This window comes from Filicampus tigris, chromosome 4, assembly GCF_054856515.1.
Source record: "Filicampus tigris isolate MCC_2025a chromosome 4, RoL_Ftig_1.0, whole genome shotgun sequence".
NCBI classification, from domain to species: domain Eukaryota; kingdom Metazoa; phylum Chordata; class Actinopteri; order Syngnathiformes; family Syngnathidae; genus Filicampus; species Filicampus tigris.
In genome coordinates this window covers 21,515,034-21,527,263 of record NC_141220.1, presented here as the reverse complement: position 1 = coordinate 21,527,263, position 12,230 = coordinate 21,515,034, and the positions used below count along the sequence as shown (strand labels likewise).

General features: G+C 39.8%; 2 protein-coding genes across 2 annotated transcripts in view; one reads left to right on the top strand and one right to left on the bottom strand.

Moving 5' to 3' along the window:
* mafb (MAF bZIP transcription factor b) overlaps positions 1–8,522 on the top strand; it is a 54,871-nt gene extending 46,349 nt beyond the window's left edge. The window contains exon 3 of the mRNA XM_086027771.1: positions 2,626–8,522. The gene's annotated coding sequence lies outside the window, so the exon portion shown is untranslated. The remainder of the gene's footprint in view (positions 1–2,625) is intronic.
* The window catches only part of wwox (WW domain containing oxidoreductase), a 172,356-nt gene continuing 162,679 nt past the window's right edge, over positions 2,554–12,230 (bottom strand). Inside the window, exon 9 of the mRNA XM_086027769.1 lies at positions 2,554–4,619. Coding sequence (XP_085883895.1) covers positions 4,422–4,619 — 198 coding nt within the window. The 3' untranslated portion in view covers positions 2,554–4,421. The remainder of the gene's footprint in view (positions 4,620–12,230) is intronic.

Below are 12,230 nucleotides of genomic sequence, written 5' to 3'. Positions count from 1 at the left end.
AAAGAGAGCAGAGTGGGCGGCCGAGGGAGGAGGAGGAAAGGCAGAGACTTTATTGCTGGCTGTAGTTAGATGGTAAATTTCCTCCTGGCAGATATTTATTGAGTTAGTCGAGTCTAGAGAGAGCTTTAACATTGATTGTGATCATTAAATATATCCGCCGCAAATGGCGAGATGGCGTTTCTCTCAGTCAATGGAGCCGACGGGGGCCAGAACAAAGGCATAATCAAATCAATCCTCTCATAATTATTCCTTGAGAGGTGAAATTAATCACAAGGAGAAATAAAAACAATAATGGAAAATGAAATGGTCGCTCGTAAACAATTACGGCCCAAATTGAAATGAACTCGATGAAGGGAAGAAAAGAAATTAAGGGAACAGCCACTGTTGGTTTTTGCTTCATGTTGGCTCGTGTGACTGTATTGTGTTCTACAAGATACTATTCGTGTACGTGTGTGTAGGAAGTCACGACCACTTTGTGGCGCTACATTTGTGTGCCATAAGAGATCAGGAAGCGTTGCGGGAAATTATCCAGTTTCATGTAATAGGTCCACCCCCAAAAAAAATTTCTACAAATAATGTATTTTTGTTCATGGTGGCACATGGCAGGCAGAACAATCAAATGAACTTCCACTAGAGGGCAGAAGGTAACATTAGCTTTTGTGTTCAACTAAACAGGCCTAGATTTCACAGTAAATTCATTTGTAATCAAGTCAAGACAAGATCATCATTATAGTATCGACTGTACTGGTATGAGTTTTTCGAGCTCTGAGCCAATGCTCCACCAGCTTTTGTTTTTTTCTTCCAAGCAAAAAATGGACTTAGGCGCAAACTTACAGTATTTCTAACGTTGTTTATCCTGCCCTCCTTTGAGTGTGTGCTGTGCAATTTGGCAGATGGTAATTAGTTCTTCAAAAAAGGAGCCAAGTGTGCTTGCTTCAAGTGGTTAATAGCCACTACCAGTTGAAATTTACTGGAGAACTAAACTGAAGACAAAGAGAAGACACTTGGGGTTAAAACGAGCTAGCTTAATGCTAACACACGATGCTACACTGTCTATAGACAGGCTAACAAAACTGGCATTGATATCACCGTAGTTATAAGCCTTTAAACAAATAATATTTGAATTATATCTTATGCATGGTGCAGCAACAAATACAAATTGAGCAGGGGCGTGTTAGCCGTCGGGAATTTGGGAAAAAATGTGGTGATTTTCCTTAACGGCTTATTTAACCCCACCAGGCCAACCCCGTGGAGTCTTCTTTGTGTAACATCATCAAATCTAAAGAGTATGTACGGCCCCCTGGTGGCCAAGGCACTAGAATGAGCTGCACAATGTCCATCAAATTAAAGCAAAAAATGTTGCAAAAATGTTTGTTTACATTTGACCGAATTTTGTTATTACTGTTTGTTTATATTATTGTTTGTTTCTATACAGTACAATTCTATTGAGTGCTATTTTCCCTATTAAAAAAAACTTGTTACAAATATTTTGGGCGTGGTTTGCAACGGATTAATGGTATTTCCATTCAATTCATAATGACTTTAATCTTTTGACCCCGTTTGCCGCCGTCTGTACGTTGGTGGCGGCGGATGGGGTCAGAAGATCAAGAGCCCCCTCTTTCCTCCTCCCGCTGAGAGGAAGTGTAGCATATTGATCAGCTATCAGGACGATTCCGATACGAACTGATCGATGGCACTCGCTGTGGAAGCCGGGCAGGCTCCTCCCACTTCACTCAGGAAGCTCCCGTCCGTTCGTTTGATGCGCGGGGGCCCTGAAGGTCTTCTTCGATTCTCGAATGATGTTATTGTGGACAACACAACCTGAGTTACACGCTACACACTGATCAGGTTCAATACAACACTCATACAGTAATTCACCTTAAGCTGGAAATAGACAAATGTTCAAATAAAGCTTAAGGTGGTACTAGTGGGCCAAAAGAGGCACGAGTAGTGGTAGTGTGATTAGCACCATGGACAGCAACTAGACGAGTTTCATTGTTCGAAAGTCCTCATACGATGATTTCTTTGCTCCAGCGTTGAAACTGCTGCCACACCGAGACTTTGTCGGCACCTGTGTTCACAAGTGCGTGTTTAGTGTGCCTGTTTCACTGGAAAATGCCGTAATGTGATGTGAAAATGCCAGTGATAAGACACCTGCGCTGTGGAGTGCACTGCTGATTACAGCAGGGCGGGACACAGTGGCGCTATCGACTTCCTTCTGTGTATACAAGCGCAGCATGTGTCCAAGCATGTGTTCTTTTTATTTTGGAATATTAACAATAATCATAAAAGGGAATGTGTGGGCATCTGTGGGATCAGATGCTTCATCTGTTTGGTTGTTTTTTTTCCCCCCCACAGCCCACCTGCATGCTCTCGTAAATAAAAAAGCATTAATTATATGAAATGACTGTGTTTTATTGCTGCATAAGAAACGGTGGTGGCGTCAGCGTTGCTTGTTTGCTGCCTACACAAATATCTCCCCCTAATGGCCAGCTGATTAACACTCTCCTTTTAATGTGCTTCAAAAGCAAAACACACAACTGGAAACGCATGTACTGTATTTTTTTTCCCACATTTTTATTTTTTATTCAAGGTTCTAATTTGTATCTTTTTTCCTCTACACAGATATCCCTCCACTGGAACGCTGATGTTTCAAGATGGACAAACAGCACCCCGACTGCCACGAAGCACAAGGTCACAAAGAGCAACCCAACCAACGGCGGTGTAACTTTTGACACCAACATCACCCCCACCAATCCCTGCCAGTGTAAAAAATACCCCAAAGAAAAACCATCAAAAAAGGAAGAAAAATACACCAGACTGAAATCCACCACATTCCTCTCTGATCAAAATGACAAGAAAAAAAAAAAATTAAAACATGTTTCCTAGTAAAAAAAAACAAAAAAAAACACACCTCCAAATTGTAATAAAGTCTTACCAGAGTGTAGTTTATAAATAAATAGGTCGATTCTCATATAGAAAACTGGAGAAAGAAAAATGATGAAGTGATGTCCACACCCCTTTAGCACACGTCCACAAATCAGGATGTTGTAAATATTGTACAGAAGATAGGGACATTATTAAAAAAATAAATAAACAAATGAAAAAAAAAAAAAACGGAACTATAATATATAGAATCATACCTCTATGTGTGTTGGTATAGCCATGAGTTTCTCTTTGTTTCTTTAGACCCAACCCTGAAGGATTAACACACACACACGAAGCTAATATTTACAGAGAAGAGACCAAAAACAAACAAAAAAAAAAAAAAACCTTGGGAACATGGACTGTTTGGATGAAAGAATATTAGGGCCACAATGAAAAAGGACATTTTAAAATTCATAGCTTTTCGTTGTTGTTTGTTTTAATTTTTATCGGAGAAAGGTCACAGTAAAAGGAAAATGTTTTGCGAATAAATATGTAGGCCTTCAAAATGCAGTTGTATTAAAGGAATAAAATAACTTTAAAAAAATGATTTTATTTTCGTAAAATGTATTTGTCCCCGTGTGAAATGTTCTGTCAATATTACATTTTTTCCTGTAATATTGTAACTTCCTGCTTATATAAAATGTACGTTCCTTTTTTAATGCAACTTTTTTCTGTAAAAGTCCCACTTTTTTCTTGTAATATTGCCCCTTTTTATTACAATATACTGACTTTATCCTCAAACTATTAATTTTTTTCTTGATAATTTGACTCTACTTGTAAAATTACACCTTCATTATTGTAAAATATTACTGTCTCCAAATTACGTATGTGATTGATTTCTGGTATTACTCGTTTTTCGTCATTATAAGTTTACTCTCATACAATTGCATTTTCCTTGTAGTATTGCAACTTTTTTCTTGCAATACTCTAACTTGAATCTTGTAAAATTGTGACCCTTTCTTTGTAAATATATAGCTTTACTCTCATAAAATAACTTCCTTCTTGCAACATTATGATTGCATACTTCACCTAAAAAGTAGGACTTCATTCTTGTAAATAAAGTAAAAAAAATAAAATTAAGAAAAAGACTTTTGGTCTCCACATCTGACTTTTTATTTACTTTTCATTCTTTACTTTTTCTTTTCAATGTGGCCCTAATACTACAAATACAACCACTTGAGATACTATTGCTGGAATCAGACACATAAACTGCAAAGAGGACGTCTATTAGTGAATATTTACTTTCAAAGAAGAGTGTTTTTAACATGGAGAAAAATTAAGAGAAATGGAGCAGAATCCAAGTGTAAATCTTTCCCCTTCGCACCGAGTAGTGTACATGTGAACTCAACCCACCTCCCCCCACTCCCATTGTGCCGTGTCCATACACACAGTAGCGCTTTTGGCAGCTCTATCCAACAACGCTTCCAATTGTTTTTTTTCCTTTTTTTTTTTTTTAATTTGTTGGGACAACACCTAGCGTGACTCCTTGATCCTCAGATGGCCCGGACCTGGCCGGCGGTCTCGCCCTGCGCCACCAGGCGCTCACTCAGCTCCCACAGGCCGGCGGCGGCGTCCGGGTCCTGGGCCTGGGCGGAGGGCTCGCAGCGGAAGCAGTTGTTGAAGTACATGCCGCCCAGGCCCTCCAGCTCGGGAGCCACGGCGCAGTACACGCTGGTGGCGGCGCCTTGTTGCTGCGGAAAGACAAACCAAACACACACATGAACTCAGCAAAGGAAACACACAAAGTGGACATGCTGCCTCTCCTGTACATATATTTATATACATATATTTATTTATCTATGTCTCTGCTGGGTGTCTATGGGACCATGCGAACAAGAACAACACGATGAATGAAGCTATGTACGTGTACAGTGAACCCCAGCATACACGCCGAGATTTTTTGGCAACCTATTCGCTGTCTTTGTGATCATGTCTCATACAAAAATATTGCTTCGGTGCCACCGGGTGGCATCTTGGCGCTTCATTTATTCAGGCCATAGCGTTGTCTAATAGGAAATAGTGCTTTGCTGCCCTCTTGTGGCATCCATAGACAATTACAAACCTTTTTATGCAGGTGGGGTTCAGTGTACATGTGAAAGTACGAGGTTATAAATCTGTATATTTTTCACATGGAATTAGTGCGCAGCAGCACAGTGGACTAGTGGTTCGCCTCACAGTTCTGAGGTTCGGGGTTTGAATCTCAGCTCAGCTACGGTCTCCTCGCTCGCGTGGATTTTCTCCGGGTGCTCTGGCTTCCTCATACGTTCCAAGCAAACATACACGTTGGGTTCATTGAGTTCCTTCATTGTTTCATTGGTTCAATGTGAATGTGAGTGTGAATACTGGTTTGTCCAGATGGGCCCTGCGACCGACCAGCGAACAGTGCTGGATGTACCCCACTTTTTTTGCCCGAGGACAGCTGAGCTAGACCCTAAGCTCACCCTCCACCCTAATGTGGACAAGCACTCTTGGAAATAGGTTGATGGAAACCAAGGGAAGTAACGACAGTGTGAACAGGTTGGTCCCCAAAATTGAGCCTTGCGGGACCCCACAATCTAGTGGAGCTGTAACAGTTGAATGCTGATCTTACTTTAAACAATGTAACAACTGTAATATGTAGCTAATTATTTGCTTGTCAGTCCCACTTCATTATGGGGACAAGAAAATGGGATGAATGTTTTGTGTTGTCTTGTGTTTGTTTTTTCTGCGACTGGCAGGCCACCAGTCGAGGGCATACCCCGCTTTTCTCGCCCCAAAGTCAACTAATATAGGCTCCAGTTCAATCCGAATGAGAACAAATGCTATAGAAATTGAATGGATGGATGGAATTAGTATGGCTTTAGGGAAGTTGTTGGGAAATGATGCAAGTTGAAATGCGTGTCGCTTTCACACACATAAACACATGCACACGCAAGCACAGAGTATGACTCTTTGTCAGTAAGTCTTCTTCTAAGCTAAGTTTACGGGCATCAAAACACAATGTGTGGACGCCAAGTTGTCTCATACGCTCCGTCTGGTCAGTCAGTCACTAATAAGTTGGGATATTCACGCCGGATCTGTGACATTTTGAAAACCAAGTCATCAGACGGAATTACACACATTATCCGGGATGCTCAAAGGCTTTCATAGGAATAAATAAATAAATAAACTCAAGTAAATAAAAAAGCTGCCGTGACAGCTTTCACCAGCACCACCAAAGCGAACGTGAAGGCTGGACACGTGAAAATGTTTTCACCTCTTTATCTGAAAGCGGCAAAAGTCGGCTGAGGGAAGCTACTGGAGACAGGCACCATACATGCACACACATACGCTCCTTGGAAAGCCGTTTGAGCATTTCTTCCATATCCTTGATATCCAGCTTAAGGTCTATGTACTAGTAAGCACTTTGTACTCACTAATCAGAGAACTCAGAGCACTGGTAGAAAGACTGTCTTACAACACTTTCTCTACTACTACTAGCAGGATGAGTACATGTTAAAGAGTGATGTAAAACTGTGCACTCATTGGCATCAGGGAATTCAAAGAAATGTTCAAACGGCTTTCCATAAAGGTTAAGGTTGTACTGGTAGGCCAAATGTGCCACTAATAGTGGAAAAAAAGGTTAGACCTAAGCCAGTCATTCTACTAGTGCTTAATTGTCTTACTAGTAACGACAAGTGCATACTAGTATATGGGCCTTAAGATTGATATCAAGAATACTGATTATGTTTGAGCATTTTTTTCCCCCGATAACCACCTTAAAGTAGTACAAGTAAGCCAAAAGTGTCGCTAGTAGTGGAAACAACGTTACTTTACAGTCGATCTACTAGTGGGCTGAGTTGAGTGAAGAAAAAAAGTATACTACTTCGTGAACCTTAAGCTACTATAGATTTCAAGAATATGCAATAAATGCTCAAATGGCTTTCCATACACACACACGGACGCGCGCGCACACGGCAACTGTTTGAACACACAGCTGTGCTTCCACACGCTAAATGCAAATTGAAAAGGCGGGAAAAAAAAGATTCCAAGATTTGTCATCAATGAAGCTGCAAGCTAGCGCTGGAAGTAAACTTGGGCGCCGGCGTTTGAAGCGCGGTGTGATGAGAAAATCACAACGTCTCGCTGTAACCTGCCAGCCGGCCGATAACTGGGCCCGGCGTGGCGTCTCATGTATCAAAGACGGGACAAATGCCAAGCAGTGTCTCTCTGAGCTGGAAGGCTCACACGGATGTCGCTCGCCTGCGCGATTTCAAACCAGGCAGTCGCTCGCTCGCGCACGCATGCCGCCTTCAACACGGATGACTTTGAGTCCAGCTACTAAACACTGGCCGCACAAGAAGACGGAACTAGGGAAACTTGCTGATGCCTTTTCGTCTGCTTTGAATCCAGCGGCGACCAAAGTATTCTTTAATGCAACATACAGAGTCCTGTAATATTTATGAAATTTATTCAGCTGTCTCTACTAATATGCAATTGGTTAAATAACACATATTACTTCATTTTTGCATTATTTTTGGTCATGTATCGCTGAAAAATCTATTCACTAACGTAAAGTAAAAATATTGATTTAGCGCCATTTGGTGGGGTCAATCTCCCACATTGAACTGAGGGGAGGAGTTTCATGTCATCTGGCCATAGCTGTGTCTTATAGAAAAAAAGCTTTGCATGTATTCTTACGCCGTACGTAACCTAAAAAAAAAATGGAAATGTCAGGGTTTAGGCTCGCTGAAAAAACAAAATCATCAACATCAAACACCTTTCGGATGACCTACACCTGAAATTTCCAGCCAGTCCTTCAAATGCCGCCCTCTAAATCAGTTTGAACATCTGGTCAGTTCAACAGGAGGACCAAAATTGTTGAAAATTACTCACAAAATGTTACGGTGAATTGGGATGGATGTTTGTCAATATTTTCCCTACGATTGGCTGGTGACCTGTCAAGTGTGTACCCCACTTCCCTCACTCAAGGTCAGCTGAGAGAGGCTGCAGCTCACCCACCACTCAAATGACAACAATAGCTATAGAAGAAAGATGAAGCCATATATAAGATACTGTGGTTGGAAGCAGCTATAGCGACAACAGGTTGGGACTCAAAATTGAGCTCTGGGGGACACCAAAATCCTGTAACAGTTGATGTTGCTCTCACTGAACATGAAAACCTTACTGGAATATATAAGATTTAAGCCCTGTGACATCTGTACTATGTACCTAATGATTTGGAACAACAAAAGATGGAAAACAAGAGACACTATAAAAGGTTGAAAATTCCTCCTATGGACATCCTTGGAATACTCTGTTGAGCTCCTTGTTAGAGAACAACAAGTTGTGTAAAAAGTACTGAAACATTGAAAAGTGTGACATGTACATTCAAAAGTTTAAAGAAGGTCAAATTAAGTTCACTTGGAAAGGTTATAATGCATTTTAGGCTCATCCACACAGACGCTTGTTCGCCCAACACTAGCAGAAAGCAGCTTACATACAAATACATCCAACATATTGTCACATGTTGCGTGAATGGATCATGAGGACAATCTTTACGTGTGTACATTTATATGAGTAAAGTGTGTACTTCTCGGTCGCTGCCTCCAAGTCAACGTACCCCCCCCCCCCCCCCCCCCCCCGATCCTATCTCAAGTGTTCCCAGAGGCGTGCAGTCCAAACTGAGATGTGTGGCTTCCTGTGCTGTGAAGCCGATAGGGCGCCATGGGTCCATTCTTCTCATTCTCCTTAATGTGCTGTTAATGATAATGCGAGGTACACTAGCAAGTGCTATTTGCGGCTACGTTAATCAAGTGACTTTATTTCATTATCCGAGTTGAACTGCTCTGCAATTGGCAATTTAAGAGGAAGGAAACAAACTAGTGTTAGCTATGATTTCATCTTGCCGTTTCTATGACCTATCTTAAAATAATAATAAGAATAATAGACAATATTACAATATTGCAACATTATTGGACATGCAACCACATTTGTTCACTACAAAATGAACACAGTAAAATTGTGTGAACTGAATTGAAGACACTTTACATAACTTTAAAACAAAAAAAGGAAAATTATTAAAATATGTATTTATTTATCTTTACTGATGGAAACAGGCTTCCATAACATGTTGCTGAAAAAGTGGATATTAAACTTTACCTCATTTTTATAATAATTGTTAAATTGTGTAATATTTTTGTCTATTAAATGGCCTACAGTAAAATAATAAGTCAAAACTTTAAGTAGAAAACAAATAATGATTGCAATAAAATTGGGAAAGTATTTTTTTTTCCATTTTATATTTGTACTTTCATTTTATGATTTTCAAATTTAACATTTTAATGTTGAAGTATTAGGAAAATAAATAAATAATTGATACATTTTCAAAATAATTGAACTTTTTCCAGAGGAAGAAAATATATCTGTAATTGCTGTCATTCACTGCAAAACTTTAAATTTGGGGGCTACAAAAATGGAAAAATGGGAATTAAATTATTTCTATGCATATTCATTGTACTTTTTAAACGGTATTTTGTATTCATTGTAATAATCTATTTCATAATTACGAAAATTAATGATTGGTCAGATTCACCAGAGATTGTTTTAGGTGAGTTTTTCTTAGCAGTAGAAATCGGAGCTACTGTATGTGTGCTTATCCAAACACCTACTAATAAAAATAGCCGTAAATTGCCCTGTGCAACAACACAACATACAGTACCAACCATAAAAAAATACAGCACCGACCCTCTGGAGACACTCTGAGATCCAATTCATCCAAGCCTCCACATTGACCCTCCAAACACCTGAGGACTTCCTCCAAGCGAGGCAGACGTCCCTTGTACAGTGTTAGTGTGCAAAACTCTTTAACAAGCGTATTCAAAAGCAAGTACATGTGTGTGTGCGTGCGTGTGTGTGTGTGTGTGAGGGGGGAAACGTGGTGTAATGTTCTTTTTTGCCGTGTTTTCTTGTGTCATCTTCTTGCATGTGGCCCCCCACATGTCCGTCTTCCATCTGTAGCTACGACATTGACCTGGATGTAAATAAAGCCAGTACTGTAGAACAGTCTGTTTTTGTACATAGAAGCTGACTTGTATATATAAAAAAAGAAAAAGAAAAAAAGAAACAATAATAATGATAATACCGGCTATGCATGCTGAATACCTAGCAATTCTTTCAGGTACTTTTATAAATTCCCTAAATTCTCATACGGCATGTCCATGAAAAAAAAAAAAGTGAAAAAAAGTAGAAAATGGAAAATATAGGATGAAAAAAAATAGATATTGTCCGGCAATATTCTCTATTCTACGACCATGTGTGTGTACAAGTCTTCCTGTTTTCTTCCTCCTGTGGGTGCTTGTGTGTTCCTGCTCACTTTTGGCAGCGCTACCGACGCAAAGCGAGGTTTGAGGCAGAGCGCACGGGCCAAAGACGAGAGTGGGCCGGTGACACCCCACAAGTTGGCCACGGACGATAATTGGAGCATACGGCCACTGGTAGTCATGTGATTGAACATTTAGAAGCAAAAATTTAAAAAAAAAAAAAAAAAATGATGTAATTGAAGAGGTGTGCTCTGCCCAACCTCGTGGACGATGTTGCTCTCATTCAAGTGGGAATCCGAATTGATTGTGCTTCTGTATTTACAAAATGGTTTTGTTTTCTATTATTTCTTTTCTCCTCCTTCTCCCCCCGACATGTGGTGTTTAAACATAGATGGAGGTGTCTGATTTTTAACCTGTGCTAAAGATATTTTACATTTAATAAATAACCATTGAAATCATGACGCGTGTGTGTGTTTTTTAATGTATAATTGAGACTGAATCAGGGCTGGGAAAATATTTTTGCTCAATGGGATTTTTCAAACGACAGACGGTCAGGTGATGTGTATATAATTTAATATATATATATATAATATAATTTAAACAATTACCGAATAAAGTAGTTAAAAATAAAAGTTAAACAATGTTGAATGTTGTTATCGTAATTTCATTACTCATTCATGAATATGTGATGTAGTCAAGTAATATCCATTAAACAGAATGCCCTGAAGTGCAATTAAATACTTTAGAAATGACTCAAGTACAGAAAAAAAGTACCGGTACTCAATTAATGAGGTACTTTTGAACTCCTTGTTGTGTTTTATTGTTTTTGCGGTTTAGCTTCTTTTGAGAGTTTTGAGACATTTTACAATGTGAAATAAAAAAGAAGTTTGAGGATAATCAAGCTTTTGTATTACATATTTGTTGTTTAAAGTTAAGACTTAATCAAAATTACACTTAGAACATTTTGAAAATATTCTATTGGCCACCCCACTAAAATTATAGTGTCTGTGTATATGCGTGCGCCTTTAGGGGCCTGGTGGGACATTCAGTGTTCGGACGTGAGCTGTGGCCTACAGCAGCATGCACATTTTGTTGACTTTTTACCGTTCTCTCGATAATCAATAAGTGGCTGAAACGTGCATTGATGACTGTGGCTCTCCTTTCCCACAGGCAAGGGCATTACAGTAAGTAAGTATGCTGTAAAAAATAGAGAAAAAAAGATTGCTTTATGAAACCGCGATATAGCAGGCGGAATTCTGCGTGAGAAATTGTTCCGAAATATGAGGTGACCAGCACCCTGGAACAGTCTGTGATGGAGCAAAAGGCGCCTTTGAAATGAACGCCTGCTTATGAACGCGTGTGTGCGTGTGTTTGTGCGCGTATACCTCATCCGTGGTAACCTTTGCAAGCTGACAGCTCAACTGAGCGTGCTCGGTCCAGCTGTAGCGGGACCTTTGGGCTAATGTGCCCCCCCCCCGCGCCTCCCCCCTCAAATAAACAAGCTGTCCCTACATTGAGCTTGCCCAGCGGAGCAGGAGGTGAGCAGATTAGCACCTTTCTCGCACTGAAAACACACCCCAACTCACAGAACACTGACCTGTGTCCAGTGGTGACAAGTGAGTACAAATTTGTTCCTGTAGCTAAATAGACTTTTTTTTTTTTTTTAAGTATATGTGCTCCACTTGAATATCTATTTATTTGGCTGCTGCTAAAAAGCAAACCATGTAAGGCACTTTAGATAAAAACTAACTATAATTACAATTCCAAAACTATAAAAACCGTCTTCTCAACACAGCCACTTATGCAGTTTTTAAAAAAAAGTAGTAGCTGTAAATACAGTAAGTACCTGCAATGAAGTAACTAAATAACTGTAGGTTAGCATTTGAGAAAGGCTGTGTAGACTTTTTATATGCGCTCTAACTCCTAAACATGAGACATGCAAAATATTTCTTTTGTCTTCTCATTTCCTTGTGCCAAGTTACCAAAACACCCATGGAATATAATAGACAGTAAAAATGTATT